Here is an 18,933-nt window from a genome sequence, read left to right on the forward strand (position 1 = left end):
GGAAGTGCTGTGGCCAGGGGTATCTAAAGACAGCTAAAAGGTCAGGCTGGACATCTAGGTGTGTCTCCCTGTGCTCCAGGGCTCAGCAGCAGCCCCAGATTCTTCAGGTTCACACCTCCTGTGTCCTTCTGAGAACTCTGGAGGGTTTCTGCCTTTCCTGAGAGGAACAGCGTGGATGGCGTTGGACCCTACTGCAAGCAGAAGCCGCAGGCACTGCGGAGGGCAGGGGAGCGTGGGGAAGGGGCGTGCCGGCTGCAGCAGTGACCATGGGCACCCTTCACACGGTCATGTGGTACGGCTGCAGACAGCAGGCCCTGGAGGAGTTGGGCCAAGAGGCAGCAAGTTTGCAGGCCAGAGCCCTGGTGTCATTCTGGCCAGCCAGGCTGTGAGTTCCCATGGCCTCAGGACTGACCGTCCCCAGTGAGGGTGTTTACAGGGTGAGTGTTGTTGTGAGGAACACATGGTTTGTGGAGTGTTACCGTGTTGTATGGTGTGCTCTCGTTGTAGACTATCAGGAAAGGGTAAGGTTTTGTGTCTCGTTTACCTAATCCTGTCTGGTTTCTATTTCGTATCACCATGCAGGCAAGCCAAGGCCCTGTGTTCCTCTGTCACCTCACAGCTTCCCCCTGTAAAAGGTGTGGGGCTGGGAAGGCGGCTCAGTGGTAGCGTGCTTGCCTCGCATGCATGAAGCCCCAGTTCCATTCCTCAGTACCACATACACAGAAAAAGCCGGAAGTGTGAGGACTTAGGAGGAAATGGACAGTCAGCTCTCCCTGGGTCTCTGCGGTTCCCTTCAGGACATATGGCTGTAAACCTGCTGAAGCACAAGAGATACAGGCACCCGGACAGGTGGAGGCCCTGTGGGTGGTGTGGCTGTGCGTTGCAGATGTGGAGCTGGGCTCTGAAATGGCAACCAGCTCCCCAGGATTGATGGACTCTGTTCAGCACACAGGACGTTGGACAGGCGGGATGCCGCCTGGCATGACCTGGGAGTTTCAGCTCCGTGGAGAACTTGGGATCTTGATAGCACCGTGGCTTCTATGTGTATGGCTGCCTTGGTTTTCTTTTTGGTAGAGGAAGTTTTGTCAGTGTTTTTTACTTAGACACTTTCAGGAAAGAGCAGTTGTTTGAAGAACTTTAGCAACAACAACAAAATCAGCCATCTATTTCTGCCTTCCTCCTTCTTATCCAAGTGGGTGTCCCTGTGGTAAGCGGCCTTTCCCGATGGCCGTGGCCTTCTAGCAGATTGGTTTGGTACCAGTCACAACCCACCCCACCCGAGCAATGCTGTATCTTCTCCTGCCCGAGAGACCTTTCCACTGCCCACAGCAATAAGATTCCTGCTGTCCATCACTCATGCCTCCTATCAGTGTGAAGTTAGACGCACTGGTGGTTGAATGTGATAGTGCATTAACCTCTTAAGTTGCTTTATTCCTTTTGTTTTGTTTTGTTTTGTTGTTTTGGTTTTTTTGTCAGTTGTGGGGCTTGAACTCCAGGCCTGGGCGCTGTCCCTGAGCTTTTCAGCTCAAGGCTAGCGCTCTGCCACTTGAGCCACAATGCTTCTTCCGGTTTTCTGGTGGTTTATTGGAGATAAGAATCTCACAGACTTTGCTGCTTGGGCTGGCTTTGAACTGTGATCCTCAGATCTCACGCTCCTTAGTAGCTGTGAGCCACCAGTACCAGGGCTTTGTTCCTTTTTGTATCATGCTAGGGCCAAACAACTTCTATTACTACCTAGTATTCAGGGTGGGACCACTCCTCCAAAGCAACAGGTATTGGTATTTGCTACTAAGAAATGTACAGAGAGGTGACTTTTAATTAGGTAGTGAATTTTTTAATACAACACCAGGTGTACAGGCAGCAAACAAAAAACAGACAAGTTGTATTTCATCAAAATTTGTAACTCCTATGTGTAAAAGAACATATTGAGAAAATGTAAAAACATCCACAGAAGCCCGGCGCTGGTGGCTCACGCCTGTAATCCTAGCTACTCAGGAGGCTGAGATCTGAGGATCTCGGTTCAAAGCCAGCCCGGGCAGGAGAGACCGTGAGACTCCTATCTCCAATAAACCACCAGAAAACCGGAAGTGGCGCTGTAGCTCAAGTGGTAGAGCGCTTGCCTTGAGCTGAAGAGCTGAGGGACAGCGCTCAGGCCCAGAGTTCAAGCCCCACGACCGACAAAAAAAAAAAAAAAAAAAAAACATCCACAGAATGGAACTTATTTACAAATTAAATAAAGGGTATGTAAAGAAAACTCATCAGTGTAAAAAACACACAAAAAAATGCAGTGGAAAATGGGCCAAGAATCTGAAGACATTTGTTTCAAGAAGATACAGAAATGGCCAATAAGCGCAAAACAGATGCTTGACATAACTGGCCCTGAGGGAAACAAGGAAAACCACGTTACAACTACTAGGAAGACTTTAGTCAAAGAGAGAAAAAGTAATATTGTCAAGAATGTGGAGGGAAAAAGTGTGGAGAAACAATTGGAGCCTCATAAACCACTAGTGGAATATAAAATGACAGTCACTGGCAAAGTCTGGCAGCTGGGACGGTGGCTCAGTGGGAGAGTGCTCGCCTGGCATGCATGAAGCCCTGGGTTCGATTCCTCAGTCCCACACACACAGAAAAGGCCAGACGTGGCGTTGTGGCTCAAGAGGTAAGAGCAGTAGCCTCGAGCAAAAGAAGCTCAGGGACAGTGCCCAGGTTCAAGCCCCAGGACTTGCAAAAAATAAGTTAACAAAATAAAATATGAAACTAGAACTGGGGTGCAGCTCAGTGGAAGAGCACATTCTTGGGCTCGATCCCCAGCACTGCACACACAAATAGAAAGGCAGCTACTAATGGCCATACAACCTGTGCATGTTACAGCAGCCGTCTTCTCAATAGGCAGAAAGAAACAACCAAACGCAAATCGGTGGGCAAATGAATATACAAGTGTCTGTACAAGACAACAGTGTTCAGCCATAGGAGGAAATGAGGAACTTACACAACACACATGGACCTGTGAAGCTTTGGAACATGCATGGCACAAAAGAAGTTAAACACAGAAGGCCACGAGTTACCTGATTCTATGGGAAACATCCACAGCAGAAAATGCATAGAAGGCAGGAGAAGCTGGCAGGGGCAGAGAGGGCCCTGCAGGATTAGGCTTCCTTGTGGGTTTGTGGCTGGCTCAGCTGCATACTAACGCCACTCAATTGTGCACTTTAAATGTGACTAAAATGGTAAGCTTTCTTCCAAAATTTATACATGGAGCAATGAGGCCCACGGTCCATGGACGCCCTTCTGACCCTTCTTGTTTTCGGTTATAGAGATTCTTATGGACAGGGTAAATGTCCGAAAGAGTTGTTTTTCAGAGGCAAGCCTATGGTGGGGAGAGGACCCTGCCTGGCTTCTTTCCAGAAATGACTCCAGTTTGTCAGGAGAGATGCACCAACATGCCCACAGACTAACCTAGGGGAACAAGGACAGTGTGGCTTTTAAATGATCACTTTAGTACTTCAACTTTTTTCTCCCAAGAATGGGGATGACTTGGCTTTATTTATGTGTTTGTTTGTTTGTTTGTCATTCTGGGAACCGTGCCCAGCTCTCACATGCTGCTTCCCTGCCTTTGAGTGACTTGGGTTGGTATATTTAATGGAAGGAAACAACCAAGAGCCAGAGCTAGCTGTTCCAGGAAGACTTGTACTGTGTCACACAGTCCCTTTCCTGCTCTCCTCTTGTGTCAGGGCCTGGACTTGTCCCTCCTGCTCACAGCTCTGTGCTGGGAACGCAGGGCCTGGTGTTTCAGGGCAAGTGGACAGGCTGGACTGTTAGGTCCAGAAAGGAAACCATTTGCCCAGGGTTTCTCCCTTGTTCATGAGAACAAAGTTTTGCTTAAAACTTTGCTTAAAACCAGCCAGACGCTGGTGGCTCACACCTGTAATCCTAACTACTCAGGAGGCTGAGATCTGAGGATCACAGTTCAAACCCTGGGCAGGAAAGTCTGCAAGACTCTTATCTCCAGTAAACCACTCAGAAAACCGGAAGTGGAGCTGTGGCTTAAGTGATGGAGAGCTAGCCTTGAGCTGAAGGGACAGCGCCCAGGCCCAGAGTTCAAGTCCCACAACCGACAAAAAAAAAAAAAAAAAAGGGTTATAGAGCCAAAGTATATTGTACCTAAAACTGATTTGTTGAATTGGAAAAAAAATTAAAAAGTTACAGAAAATACTTATTAGGTAAAAACTAATTTGGGGTTTTGTCAGCAGTGTCAGAAGAAAGTGTTTTTTTTTTTTTTTTACCCATGTGGCTTTCTCAGGGCATAGATTTCTCCTAAAATCCCATGTGAAAGAATTTATTTTAGGGGCTGGGAAGGTGGCTCAGTGGTAGAGCGCTTGCCTTGCATGCATGAGGCCCTGGGTTCGATTCCTCAGCACCACATAAGCAGAAAAAGAAAAAGCCGGAAGTGGCGCTGTGGCTCAAGTGGTAGAGCGCTAGCCTTGAGCTGAAGAGCTGAGGGACAGCACCCAGGCCCCACAACTGGACCCCCCCCCAAAAAAAAAAAAGTATTTTAGGAGTCGCATTTCAAAATTGAGGGTTCTTGATGTCCTTGTTAGTTTTTCTCCCAGAATGAACCGTTGTGCCGTGCCCTGGACTCCCCCTCTCTCTCCACGCCATGACAGAGTTGCTGTCCTTGCTGTGTGCCATTTATGTATTCTGTGTGATTCTTTTTTTTTTGCTGGGGGGAGGGGTCCGGTCGTGGGCCTGGGTGCTGGCTGTCCCTCAGCTCTTCAGCTCAAGGCTAGTGCTCTACCACTTGAGCCACAGCGCCACTTGCGGCTTTTTTATTTTTTCTGGTTATGTGGTGCTGAGGAATCGAACCCAGGGCCTCATGCATGCAAGGCAAGCGCTCTACCACTGAGCCACCTTCCCAGACCCTTTTGTGTGATTCTTTTAGCTAGGAATGAGCAAGTGACTCTAAGACCCCCAAGTGCCCTGCTCCCCAAGTGTGGCCTCTGTGCTTCTAGAAGTTACCCTGCTGCCTGTCAGGGGTTTAGCCTCAGACGCAGGCACGCATTCCCTATCTGCCGCTCATTGGGCCACAAATACTAGATTACTGATGAGGAAGACCTACGGGTTGTTACTCATTTTACAGTCACAGGCGCATGCCCGCTCTCACCAGCTTTCAACAGATTTGACCTCGGGCAGCTGCTGGTGGCTACCGGGTGCAACACTGAACTAGAGACCTGCTAGGAATAGAGGTGTAAGCCAGACATTCAGAAGCTCTTCCCAGGCCAGGATACCTCAGGGTCAGAGCCCTGCTAACCACTACCTCAACTGCAGGATCATGTCCTGAAAAAGCCCGCGATGTCACCTTAGAACTTGTGGAGCAGAGGCAGGAGGGGACTGGGGACACCATTTGGGAAAGGGGAGGTGACCACGGCCAAGCAACACAGAAATCCCCTGAGTCACATTGGAGTGGCAGGAGCCCCCAGGAGCTGTCTGCAGCGCCTGACGCTGCCGGGAAAGGCCCCCTGGGACCTGGGACACCTCAGCCTGGAGGGCAGCACCTTCTTGAGAGCTTCTGGGAAACTGTCTGTGGCCCAGGCTCAGAGCCACCACACAGCTGTGTGTGGAGCCCAGCGCCTACCGTCTACCGTCCCGGCAGGCCCCGCCCCCCTTGTCAGAATGCGCCCTTCTCCACCAGCACGGGCAGTCATGGTGACTGGAGGGCACCGGTCCCAGGAAGGAGACACACCAGCAGACCAGCAGTGGGACTCTCCTTTTCAGTGGTCACCAGCAGCCCAGAACCACCCCACAGGCCAGCACAGGCCGCCAGGAGACACAGCGTGACAGGCCAGACAGTGTCCGGCCTCCGAGGTCATACCCTGAGCGCATGGCATAGCTCCCTTCCCAGGAAAGAGATAAGACTAAAGCAAGCACCTGCAGGCAGGGCCTGGGCAGTGTATGCCAGCCTCAGACCCGGGCAGTAGAGCAGCACAGTGGTGAGGCTGCTCCCAAGGAGGCCCCAAGCTTGTGGAGATGGGTTTGGGGGAGCAGGCACTGGTGCTGGGCTGACCTCCAGCCCAGCCTTTCCCTTCCATGGGCTATGAGCACGCTACCAGGGGGTCTTCACAGCAGTACAGACATAGCCTACTCTGCTGGCTTTGTGCTGGATGATTGTTATTTTGTTGTGGTTGTTTTGTTTTGGGGGAGGGGGTTGCCAGTCCTGGGACTTGAACTCAGGACCTGAGAGCTGTCCCTAAGCCTCTTTGTGCTCAAGGTGAGTGCTCTACCACTTGAGCCACAGTGCTACTTCCAGCTGTTAATGAGTAGTTTTGGGAGATAAGAGTCTGACAGACTTTCCTGCCTGGGCTGGCTTTGAACCATGATCCTTAGATCTCAGCCTCCTGAGTAGCTAGGATTATAGGCATGAGCCACCGGTGCCCAGCCTGTGCTGCTCCTTTAAATCTTACTAAACTTTCTGACTCTAGAGCACCCCTGGCAACGCGACAGCAGCTCTGGGATACTTGTGCAGGGCATGCCCTGTGTGCCCTGTGCCTAATACCAAAGATGATAGAAGCCTTATGCCAGAGTGATGCACCTCTGACTGTTTCCTCTTCCAGTGAGAGGGCAGAGCATCTGTGAAGACAGCCTTCATGATTCCAAATGCAGTACTAAAAAATCATAGGGATGGCATCTTCTGATACTCAACATCTCTGCTTAGCTGGGAGTAAGAGCAACTCTGGCCCTCCTGGCGGCCTGGGCCAGGGCTTTCAGGGCCAGCGCTTTTTCGGGTTCCTATCACTTGGGGCACTAGGGGCTGGGAATTTAGAGGACAGGAGAAAAGGACACAAATCTTAAAATTTTCAAGACAAAGTTGGAAGGAAGGATAAGACTCCTGAGAAATTAGGGATTCCATCTTCATATATGGAGCATTTTATTTTTCAGTTTTCGTAGCAGGCTTTTAAAAGTCTGTCTCTGTTATCTTTAGGAATAAAATCTTGTTCCAGCTTGTTGGGGATGCGTGGAGTACTCCCTCTGGAATGCTTCCCGTATGTTTGCCTGTGGGTTATTGTGGAGAAGGAGGCTGGTCTTGGCTGCTAATGGACAAGCTGGGGCAAGGCGGACATACTTGCATAGGCCTGCCTGCCAGGCAACTTAAGTCTTCCATGCAGCAGTCGTTGTAATGATTACGAGAGTGAAAAGCATTCTACTTTCTGCGTCCTCCATCTTTCCTTTCCGTGTTCACATATTAAACCAGTGGACCTTCTGCGGATCAGTAAGGAAAGCTGCTGCTGCTGGAGCTGGTTGCTATGGCAACAGGACACCTAAGGTGGCTGAGCACTCCAGAGGGAGTTTAACTTCGTTTTGGGTTCTATTGGGAGGACAGCTGCTACCGATCATTTTACAGTACACCCCGAGTCCTTTCAGCGGGCTCACCGTCAGACCTGGGCAGTCAGCTTCAGGAAATACTGGGAAATTGACACAGACTGAGGTGTGGTCCTCCTCATCACCGTGCAGTCAAAAGTAAAGTCAAGCTGAATGACCAGAAATAAGGAGTAAAGAAATTTAGGATTTTGTGTAACCATTAAAAAAGTACCTCAAGGTGGAATATTTGTTGAACAAATACTCTTAATCTGTAGTATTATTGAAAAAAGTATCAGGCACACTATGTGAGCCTCATACAGAAATGCTACTACAGGTCAGCATCCGTTGTGGACTGTTGGGTGATGGCCATGAAGCCAGGCTAAGTGTGTGTAAGTACTGCAGTAAGCACGCATCAGTTATGTAATCAGAGGAATCACTGCGCTACCTGAACCAACCAGACTTGGGAAGGGCCTGGTCTGGAAGAGCACCTGTCTCCCCCACACCGCTTATGCAAAGGCTGCGTGTGCCCAGGATGTGGCCAAGAGCACTGGGCACACCAGGCAAGAGCCTCACCTCTGTGGTTCTCACACTTCCTCTGCCCCAGGACAAACCCACACTTGCTTCTAGACGCCTTGCAGGTGAAGTGTCGGACACACCTGGTTGCGTAGTGCATGTGGTAAGAACTTCTGAACTCATTGTAAAACTGGGAGGGGATCTGCTGCCTTTCTCACAAATGTGCTATGGAGAGGCCATGGCTTTGGCTCTGTTTTGACTGCCATTTCACCTGAAAACATCTCTGGGCTCACAGGTTAAACCAAGACTCCACCTGTATCGTCTTTTTTTTTTTTAATTGTGAAAATACCGTATAGAGGGGTTACAATTCCATGGGCAAGATGGTGAGTACATTTCTTACCAAGCTGTTGCCTCCTCCTTGGTTTCCCCTTCCCATCCCTTCCCATCTCCCACCCCCCCCCCACTCCTCTTTCTGTATTCTTGAACAGGAATTTTTGTTGTTGTTCCCCCAGATCTGGGGCTTGAACTGTGGGCCTGGGCTCTGTCCCTGAGCTCCTTTTGCTCAAGGCTAGCTCACTCTATCACTTGAGCCACAGTGCCACTTCCGGCTTTTTCTCTGATTCACTGGAGATAAGAGTCTCATGGACTTTCCTGCCAGGCTAGCTTTAAACTGCAATCCTCCAGCTAGGCACCCATGGCCCACGCCTGTAATCCTAGCTACTCAGGAGGCTGAGATCTGAGGATCACAGTTCAAAGCCAGCCTCGGCAGAAAAATCTGTGGAACCTTCTCTCCAATAAACCACCAGAAAAACGGAAGTGGTGCTGTGCTCAAGTGGTAGAGCGCTCGCCTTGAGCTAAAGAGCCGAGGGACAGTGCCCAAGCCCAGAGTTCAAGCCCTACAACTGACAAAAACAAAAACAAAAAACAAAAAAAACCTGCAATCCTCAGATCTTAGCCTCCTGTGTAGCTAGGATTACAGGTGTGAGCCACTAGCACCCAGCTGAATAGGAATTCTTGAATAGGAATGAAGGCAGTTGTGGCAGTTGGCAGAATATAAGGCTTATAAATTATAAATGGAGCTACTGGGAATAGATGTAGAATCCAGGAGATGCTTAGTGAGGATGAGTGGCTGGGTGCTGCTAGAACTCATGAGAGGTTATGGGGGGAAAAATGAGGGAAAGAAGGTAGGAAGGGAGGGAGGGAGGGAAGGAAGGCAGAAAGGAAGGGAGGAAGGAAGGGAGGGAGGGAAGGAAGGAGGGAAGGAAGAGAGGGAGGGAAGGAAGGTAGGAAGGAAGAAAGGGAAGGAAGGTAGGAAGGAAGAAAGGGAAGGAAGGAAGGAAGGAAGGAAGGAAGGAAGGAAGGAAGGAAGGAAGGAAGGAAGAAAGGGAAGGAAGGAAGGAAGGAAGGAAGGAAGAAAGGGAAGGAAGGAAGGAAGGAAGGAAGAAAGGGAAGGAAGGAAGGAAGAAAGGGAAGGAAGGTAGGAAGGAAGAAAGGGAAGGAAGGAAGGAAGGAAGAAAGGGAAGGAAGGAAGGAAGGAAGGAAGGAAGGAAGGGGCGGGCAGCAGTAAGTTTACCTTATTTTAGCCCACTGTAGGAAGCACAGCCCCCAGAATTCCCTCTTCAGAAGACTGACGCTTCTTGCTGGGAGGGCTTGGACTTGCTACACCTTCTTCTGGGCATCTTCTTTCACCTGCTAAGTGTATGAGCTGCTCCTCTGGGGCTCAGATCCTTGGATGCCAGAATCCCTTCCTTATTTTTGTTGGCGTGTGCAATTCCAGGAGGCATGCAGAACAGCCATGGCTGAGCGGCTGCACAGCCTCCAGGCAGACCCAGCTCTTACTGGAGAGTACATAAGGGTTCGACTAACAGTCACTATTCTGAAGGAAGGCCTCCAGGACTTAGAGTGGAGGGCATACAGAGCCCGGGCTGCCACTGTCTGGTAAGACCACCACTTCTAGTGTGTGTGTGTGTGTGTGTGTGTGTGTGTGTGTGTGTGTGTGTGTGTGTGTGTGTGTGTGTGTGTGTGTGTGTGTGTGTGTGTGTGTGTGTGTGTGTGTGTGTGTGTGTGTGCGCGCGCGCGTGCGCTTGCGTGTGCGTGTGTGCACGTACACACGTGCATGCCTGTGCATGTACATGCGTGCGTGCACGCACACATGCCAGTACAAGCGCTTGAACTCAGGACCTAGGCATTGTCCCTGAAAGATGGGGCTCTACCATTGTGTTATCTATGCATTAACACTAGCACTCTGTCACTCGAGCCATGCCTCCACTTCCAGCTTTTTGACACTTAATTGGCCATAGGAGTCTGGTGGACTTTCCTCCCTGGGCTGACATTGAGTCACAGTTCTCTTGAGTAGCTGGAATTGCTGGTGTGAGCCGCGAGCACCGCGTACCACCACTCCTGATCGAGGAGCAGCGCCTCCTTGGTGTGTGTGTTTTCCATGGGACAGAGACATGAGCGATGCCGTCATCTACCACGAGGCAGCATTAGAAAACAGCCCAGAAATGCATGACCTTGTGGTCACTGAGCTCTGCCAGGCATGAAAGAAACTACAGTAGATCATGGCTGCAGTCCTGTAGCCTGTGTGCTGAGCTGAAGCATCTCCAGTCACATAGAAATAGCCTGTGCAGACAAGGTCCAGGTCAGGACCCCAGGGCACCAGAGGCCAAGATAGTCAGGTCAGCGTGTGTCAAGTTGATTAGGTGCCAGGATGCAGAATGATGCTCAGCAAGAGCTGAGTCCACGGAAGGTGCCACCTGGAGCCAGAAGAGCTCCTGAAGGTTGACTGGATCCATGGCGGGGTCATCACACATACAACCCTTGCAAGCCAGTCGCTCTGCGGTTCCCATCTGCACACAGGGTATGCAGCAATAACCAGAGTGGATGCACATTCAGAGCCAGCCCGGACAGGAAAGTCTGTGAGACTCTGCCATGGGGCCTGAACTCTGGGCCTGGGCGCTGTCCCTCAGCTTTTCAGCTCAAGGTTAGCACTCTACCGCTTGAGTCACAGCGCCACTTCCAGCTTTTTCTGCTTATGTGGTGCTGATGAATGGAACCCAGGGCCTCATGCATGCAAGGCAAGCGCTCTACCACTGAGCCACCTTCCCAGCCCAGTCCATGAGACTCTTATCTCCAATATAACACCAGAAAACCCGAAGTGGCACAGTGGCTCAAGTAGTAGAGCGCTAGCCTTGAGCTGAAGAGCTCAGGGACAGTGCCCCAGTAGTTCAAGCCCCACAACCAAAAAAGAAAAAACAATTTCTAGTCTGATGGGGCTGGGAAGGTGGCTTCGTGGTAGACTGCTTGCCTAGCATGCGTAAAGCCCTGGGTTCTGTTCCTCAGTATCATATACACAGAAAAAATCGGAAGTAGCGCTGTGGCTCAAGTGGTAGAGCACTAGCCTTGAGCTAAAGAGCTCAAGGACAGTGCCCAAACCCAGAATTCAAGCCCCGTGCTGGACAAAAATAAAATTTCTAGTCTGAGCCATGTGCTGGTGGCTCACAACTGTAATCGTGACTACTCAGGAGGCTGAGATGTGAGGATTGCAGTTTGGAGCCAACCCAGGAAGAAAAGTCCATGAGACTCTTCTAATTAGCCTGCAAAGTCCAAAAGTAGAGCTATGGCCCAAGTGGTAGAGCACCAGCCTTAAGCATAAAACGTAAAGGGCAGCGCTTAGACCTTGAGTTCACACCCTAGTACCAGCATACACACTAAGAGTTAACATCTTGCTTGATGAAGAAGCCATGACAAGTTTGCTCTCATAAGAAATATATTCCAGAAACCAAACTTGGAATCTTAGGAATGGGGCATTCTTTAAAACAATTTTTTAAAGATAGTTTAGAATTTTTCACTAATAAAGTCCATGTGTGGTGGTTTATATTTAAGAGATAAACAGATTGCTGTCTAAACTTCCAAGTCCTGTGGCCCCAGCCCTCCTGTCTGCAGACAGGCAGGCTTTCTTCTCATCAGGAAGGCAGGCCGGATGGCTGAAGCCACAAACCACACCCTTTGGGGGCTGGGAAAGAAGGGCCAAGTAAAGCCCAAAGTCAGCCCATCTCTTCAACAACCTGGGAATTTACCCTCCAGACACCTCCTCTCTGAACTCAGATTCCAGGCTATTTACTATTTATTACAAGAACATAAACCTGCATACCCACATAAAACAGGAGAGGGTGCACCCCATGGGAGAGAAGAGTACTGACTGCTACAGCGTTGTGTGGTTGCAGTAAAGGAAGACCTGCCCTCCTCCTTTCCTGTGAATACTCAGACAGCACAGATAACGCAATGGTAGTACCTGTCACAGTGTGGGAAGAAAATGGATGTTCATTAATTCAGGGAGAGAAAATGCGGTCTGAGGAGTTCTAGCGTTGCTCATCCCTGTGCAGTTTAATATCAGCTTGTTGGGGGATGACCGGAAAAAACAAACACCTGTTTTATACTTGATGAGGGTTAGTGAAAAACTAAGCTGTGAGACCAGAGCCAGGAGCACGTCTCCAGCATACCTGCAGCCCCACTTCGTGGCAAAAGTCTGCCTCCGGGCAGTCAAGACCTTTTTAAAAGACAGAAGTACCCGTTTATTAGGCTCCTGTGTCTGAGTGTGCCAGTCCTAGGGCTTGAGCGTTTTTGCTCAAGACAAGTGCACTATCATTTGAGCCACGGCTCAGCTTCCGGCCTTTTGGTGGTTTATTGGAGATCAGAGTCTTGTGGATGTTCCTGCCTGGGCTGACTTCAAACAGTGATCCCCAGATCTCCACCTTCTGAGTAGCCAGGAGAAAAGGTGTGAGCCACTGGTACCTGGCTTTATTAGGTTCTTAGTAAGAAATTCAGAACACCAACTTATTCTTGCGTACTTCCATTTGTTAGAGCAAAACCAGGTTGCGCCTAGCCCTGGAGCTGAGAATTTGCTCTTTGGTTAAAGCTTGCAGTGCCACAGCTTTCTGCTCCCTGCTCACCCCTGCTGTGCCCTGAGTTCGTCTAGAGTCTCACCTTCCTGGAGTCTGGGCTTCCACAGCAGCTGCTGTGGAAATAACTGTGAGGTGTTTGGGAATCTTCACATCACATACCAGTTTCTGCAGAGTATCAGTGGCAGATTCCTGGTGGGCTGTGTGCTGGCCACCTCTCAGTACCACCTGGGAGAAGGGGTTCAGTCACTAGCAGCAAACTGCTGCTCAGATGCTTCTAGAAGCGTGCACACACACACACACCAGCACTAGGGCTTGAGCTCGGGGGCCTTTTGTGCTTGCTTGGCTTTTTTGCTCATGGCTGATGCTCAACTACTTAAGCCATGCCTCCAGTTTCTGCTTTTTGCTGGTTAGTTGGGAATAGGAGTCTCTCAGATTTGTCTGTCCAGACTGACTTTGAACTTTGATCCTCAAATCTCAGCCTTCTGAATAGCTAGGATTACAGGTGTGAGTCACTGGTGTTCAGCTATGAAAGGTTTGAGAGTTTTCCTGTGGTTACTGCCAACTTGCCTTCCCTTTCCTCCTTTTCTCTTACCCATACTTGCCCCACAAACTTCCTATGGTCTTACTTGTCTTTATTCCACCCTGCTTTTGTCTTCTGCAGCCAAGGTTTTGGACAGATGATTTTGAGGGTGCCTGTGAGCTGGCTCTCAACTTCAAGTGAGGCCCAGCCCCTCCGTACCTCCCTGGCATTAGTTTGTCTAACATGTTTTGTCTTGCTGTAGCCCCACACCCGGGCAGTGTTCACACCTCTCGTGTTAAGAGTGCCATGTCTCACTCTGCCAGTCACTGACCCCAAACAGACCTCGCTGATTCTCTAAGAAATACCTTACGTGCAAGCTGTTGAGACTAGTTACATCAGTATGTGCAGAGAAATCTAGACAGGCTGGCTTCCTGGGAATGAACCCAAAACAGAACTCCTTCTCCATCTTACAGTGGGAAGGAAGAACAAAGGAGAGTCTGTGTAAGGGACCCAGTTGGGTCTGTTCCAACCCAAACCTCTATGACATCTTCCCAGGTCTTGGGCCTGGTGAAGGTTAGCCCACATCTTTGGTACTAACTATCCCTCTGGGTACCTAAACCTTCCTCATATCGCTAATTCTCCTTGTTGCAGGGTCTTTCTTCCACCTCTTACCCTCTGAGTCCTTTAGTTTTGATTGTGTGCCAGTCTGAAGATCTCTAAACAGAGTTCATTTTAGGGAGGTGCTCACGCTTTGCCTTGGCTTTGAGTAAAGTACGTGGCACATGCTTTGCTCGGACAGGGCTGGAACTGGTGCAGCAATGGGTCTGTGTGTCAGGGAGGCGGTCTGGGGGCGGGCGGTGCCCGGCTCTCCCACCTTGCAGTACCTGGTTGCCCCGGCTCCTCTCTGGCTGCCTGTGTGTGATGTCCTCTTCTCGTTACTCTCGTTCTGGACTGTTTCAGAGGAGGCGGACCACTACAGCTTCGGGGCGGGCACGCTGTCGCGGAAGAAGAGAGTGCTGGTGACTCTGCGGGACGAGGGTCTCCGCCGGCGCGCCCACCTGGACATCGGCATGCCACATGACTTCCGCCCGGTGTCCTCCATCATCGACGTGGACATCCTCCCCGAGACTCACCGCCGGGTGCGCCTCTACAGACACGGCTGCGAGAAGCCACTGGGCTTCTACATCCGAGACGGGACCAGTGTGCGGGTAACGCCCCAGGGGCTGGAGAAGGTCCCGGGCATCTTCATTTCCCGCATGGTGCCCGGGGGCCTGGCGGAGAGCACCGGGCTCCTCGCTGTGAATGACGAGGTGCTGGAGGTCAACGGGATCGAGGTGGCCGGGAAGACGCTGGATCAGGTCACAGACATGATGATCGCCAACAGCCACAACCTCATCGTCACCGTCAAGCCTGCCAACCAGAGGAACAACGTGGTCCGCAGCAGCCGCACGTCGGCCAGCTCTGGCCAGTCCACGGACAGCACCGCCAGCCACCACAGCCTGCAGGCCGCCCACGTCCTGCACAACTTCCACCTGGAGGAGATGGAAAGTGATGAGGAAGCCGACATTGTCATCGAAGGGGCTCTGGAGTCTCAACACGTCCCCAAGGCTCAGGGCCTCGTGCGGGCCAACGGCGCGGGGCTGGCCCACAGTCTGCAGCGGGACCTGGGCCTGCACAACTCCGGGAGGGAGAGCAATGGCAGCATTCACAAACTGCTCAGCTCCCTGAAGCCAGACCCTCGCCACACGCTGGTCCTCCCACAGGGAGGGGTAGAGGAGCACGGGCCGGCCGTCACGCTGTAGGAGCCGGCCTCCGGCCTTGGACGGGCGGACGTCCCAGACCGGGTTGCCTCAGACCTGTGGTGGAGGGGAGCTGGCGACACTCAGATACACAGGGATTACAGCAGTAAGTTTTCAAAGGGAAGCCTTTCAAATGTTACCAATTCTTAAATAATTGTGTACGGTGCCCCCTCCTTTGCTATCATTCCCACAACCTTATTTCAGCTTTTAGACAGGAACTGAAAATACCATATTTTTATAGGATTTCTCCAAAGAATCTAAAATGCACAAACATGCACAAGCCTAAGTACATGCCCCAGAAAGGCAGAAGGTATTTTAAAACTGTAAAAATTCATGCTTTTAAACTTGTGTGAAAACACCATGCTGCTGGAGCTCTGCTGACCTCAGCACGGCTTGGACAAGACAGACTCTCTGAGGGCAGACACGGCCCTGCCGGGACAGGCGAGGCCACAGCAGGAGGACTCAATGCTCAGAAAGGCCACTGGGCATCCGTCGAGAATCGCCGTTGGCCCAGCACCTGCCTGCGTCTGCAGCGCCGTCCTACCACTATACCGTCACGCAGCCGTCTCCAGTGCAGGAAGCCAGGGCCACTGCTCGCTGGAAGCGTGATTAAAAACCAGTGTCTACTCTGAAGCTGTCCAGTTGTCCTTGGGTCAGCTGGCTCTGGGGCACTTTTTAAGCCAAAATGAGAGAGGACAGTGTGAAGCCTCTGTGTTCACTCACGTAGATGTATGCTTTGTTATCTTACTTTTAGAACATCTAGTTCTTTTTAAGAGTCACTGCTATGCTACACTCGCTTCCATTCCTAGCATAGTGCTCAGTGGGCATGAGTTCTTTGAACTATAAAATCACATGGAACTTGATAGATTTGACAAGACGTTAGATTCATTGTCATTTTTATTTGACCTTTGAAGTTTATTCTTGACTCAACTAGCTGTGTGTTTTCCTCCTGAATACAATGTTAGAAAGAAAATGTCACATTAATTCTTTGAGAACAAACTAGCTGAAAGAATCCTTGGTGTAAATACAGGTAAGAGTATTTTCCAGGTTTTTCTGGCAGGTAGACCTACCTGTTGCTCTTATGCTCCAGCACCACCTGCTGGTCAGTGCCAGAAATGTCCTGCTCTCATGTCAGCCATAAACTGCACATCTCATCATCATTTGTCTTCAATTCATTAAGTAAAAAGAACATGATTTTCCTTTTATGAATTATTGATCAGAAGTAGCTTTTGCTGAGAAGTGTTCCCTGGGCCTGGGTCTGAGTTCCTTATTAGCGTACTAAGGATTCCTGACTGCTTGTTCATGGGAACAAGATGCTCCCTATGAAGTCTCAGTATGGGTCCAGACCTCCAAATACATGGTCTCTGAAGCACTTCAAAAGCACAGCATTTGTTCTTGGGACAGTTATAAGCAAGTTTTTACTAAGTAAGCAAGCATTACAGAATTTGAACTCTGACATTCACCTACTATTAGAAATGTTCCAATATAAATTATTGCTGGTTGAATATGTTTTATTAACTGGGTTTGCTACCAAGACAAAAAGTTACATTTCTTACCATGTTTTAAAGTTGTTCAGCAACTGTGAATCTTTTTTTAAGGAGAAAAAGAGGCTTTATATGCTGTTGCTTTAATTGTAGGAATTGTGAGCTGCTTGGAGTGGCTGCTTGAGTGTATTTTTCTACCAAGATTTATAATGATCTGCCATTTTCTCATTTAAAAAATGTCAATATATATTAAAGTTTCTTTGGTTTTATATGTCAGAGAATAAACTCTTTTGCCTTTGAGTTAACAAAATGCAATGCTGATATATTTCAGTTGTGTTTTGAATAAGGGTAGTGTTTATATCAATGGCAGAAAAAAAAACTCAGAAAAGACTGAATCCTATTTTTCAAGATATGTGCCATATTTATCACGTATACTCACACATTGGCTGAGGTGTTCATTGTTACCATTTTACAGTTGAAAAACTGGATCCAAGCTCAGATTGATAGGTCCTCTTGGAAAACCTTTTTCTATTGTAGAGTCCTCTGTAAATACAATCTGGTTTGCAAAGTTTCCACTAATGTTGTTTTATGTGTGGTGTGCCAGTCCTGGGACATGAATGAGCTCAGGGCCTGGGCGCTGTCCCTGAGCTTTATTGCTCAAGGCTAGCTCTCTACCACTTGAGCCACAGCTCCACTTCCAGTTTTTTTTTTTTTAAATTCAGTGGCTAGCTAAAGTACATGTTCATCTAATGGTTCTATGGGTTTTATTAAAAATGGATTTCTGCTGGCTACCTAAAACCATTACCGTTTGAAAGCATCCAAAACTAAGCAGAAACAATGCACTGCAGCAATGCACTGTTTAGATAACAGACATAATGGAGCTGGTCCAATGCTTACAGCAAGGACGGCACATAAGGACCTGCGCTTCCCACAGCACAATGCCCCTCAGTAAGATGAACCCAGAAAAACAAAAACATAATCCTAGCCAATCAGGATTCTGAGAACCATTCTAGAGCCAGCCTCGTCAGACAAGCCCGTGTGATACTTTTGCCTCCAATTAACCAGCAAAAAGCCAGACATGGGGGTGTGGCTCAAGTAGTAGAATGCTAGTTGTGAAAGAAAAAAGCCAAACAAGAGGGAGAAGCCCTGAGTTCAAACTCCAGTACCATCATACACACACATCACCACCACCCCAAAAAAAAAATATAGCAATAACACATGGTACCAACGGGGCGTTCAAATCCCACCTCAGGATCGTTCTAGCTTAACAAGTTACTCAACCTCTCATATCTCAATTTCCTATGTGAAATAAAAAGGCAGGCATGCTGAAGACAACGGCCTTCAGAATAAGCAACCATGATGACATTACTCAGCTTACTTCCTAACAGAGAATAAGCAGCTGGTAAATGTTTCTAGTAAGACCTTAAGCCTTAGCAAGTGTTCGTCAGTTACTTTCAAGTTTATTTGTATTGACAACTCCACTTACAGGCTTTCAGAACGTCAGTTTTCATCCATTTTGATCTATACTCCTAAAAATGTAGTAATGAGCAACTATTAATCAACATATGGCATCGAGTGCCTTCCTCAGAGTGGTGCTCAGGGCTTTACCCCAACTAGGGGCACTTAATGGTGAGTTTTTGATGGGCACAACTGGAACACCCTAGTGCACAAATACAGGCCCAGCCAAAACCTATCTGTCCCAAGACCTTGGTGGTAGGAGATTGAGAAGGTCTAAGGTGCACAACAAAGGACAGGCCAGATGGCAGCCTGCCCTTGCTGGCACCTAAATGAGTCTGACCATGGCAAAACTAGTAGCACACAACCACTGTAAAGCATGAAACTGGCATCCAATTCATCTTCTTGGTACCTTAGGGGCTACAATTATTAAAGCATCAGGAACCTCTGGCCATGCTACAGCCCTACGGTATGAAGGCCACACACTGAAATTGAGGGGGAAAACTGAGCCAGCCAGTGATACGCATCTATATCATCTCAGCACTTGAGAGTTGAAGCAGCCTGTGCTACATAGTAAATCTCAGGCTAGCCTGAACTATACTGAAAAGTCTCATTTAAAAAAAAATGTGAAGGGGGTAAGATTGTTTCATTGTATGTGTGAAAATATAACCTTGGAATTCCCCTCTGTATCATTAATGTAAGCTAATTTTAAAAGTCATTAATTTTTAAAAAGAACTGGTGAAAAAAAGGAATGAAAACTGGTATTTAAAGATAAAGTGACTAGTATTAGGCAAGGTCATAAGGTGGCTTTGAATCCTGGTGACCCTGCAAAAGATATCACAAGAGTCACACAAATACTGGCTCTGGCTGTATGACAAGATGCCTTGGGACTCTTCTAGCAAGAA

The 18,933-nt window shown here is 49.1% G+C and overlaps 1 protein-coding gene across 1 annotated transcript in view; it reads left to right on the forward strand.

The window, feature by feature from the left end:
- Nucleotides 1-16,873, forward strand: part of Pard6g (par-6 family cell polarity regulator gamma) — a 76,549-nt gene extending 59,676 nt beyond the window's left edge. Inside the window, exon 3 of the mRNA XM_070038790.1 lies at nucleotides 14,251-16,873. Coding sequence (XP_069894891.1) covers nucleotides 14,251-15,092 — 842 coding nt within the window. The 3' untranslated portion in view covers nucleotides 15,093-16,873. The remainder of the gene's footprint in view (nucleotides 1-14,250) is intronic.
- Nucleotides 16,874-18,933: the final 2,060 nt, after the last annotated feature.

The sequence above is a fragment of the Dipodomys merriami genome, unplaced genomic scaffold (assembly GCF_024711535.1).
Source record: "Dipodomys merriami isolate MVZ:Mamm:240054 unplaced genomic scaffold, mDipMer1.0.p SCAF_297, whole genome shotgun sequence".
Classification (NCBI taxonomy): domain Eukaryota; kingdom Metazoa; phylum Chordata; class Mammalia; order Rodentia; family Heteromyidae; genus Dipodomys; species Dipodomys merriami.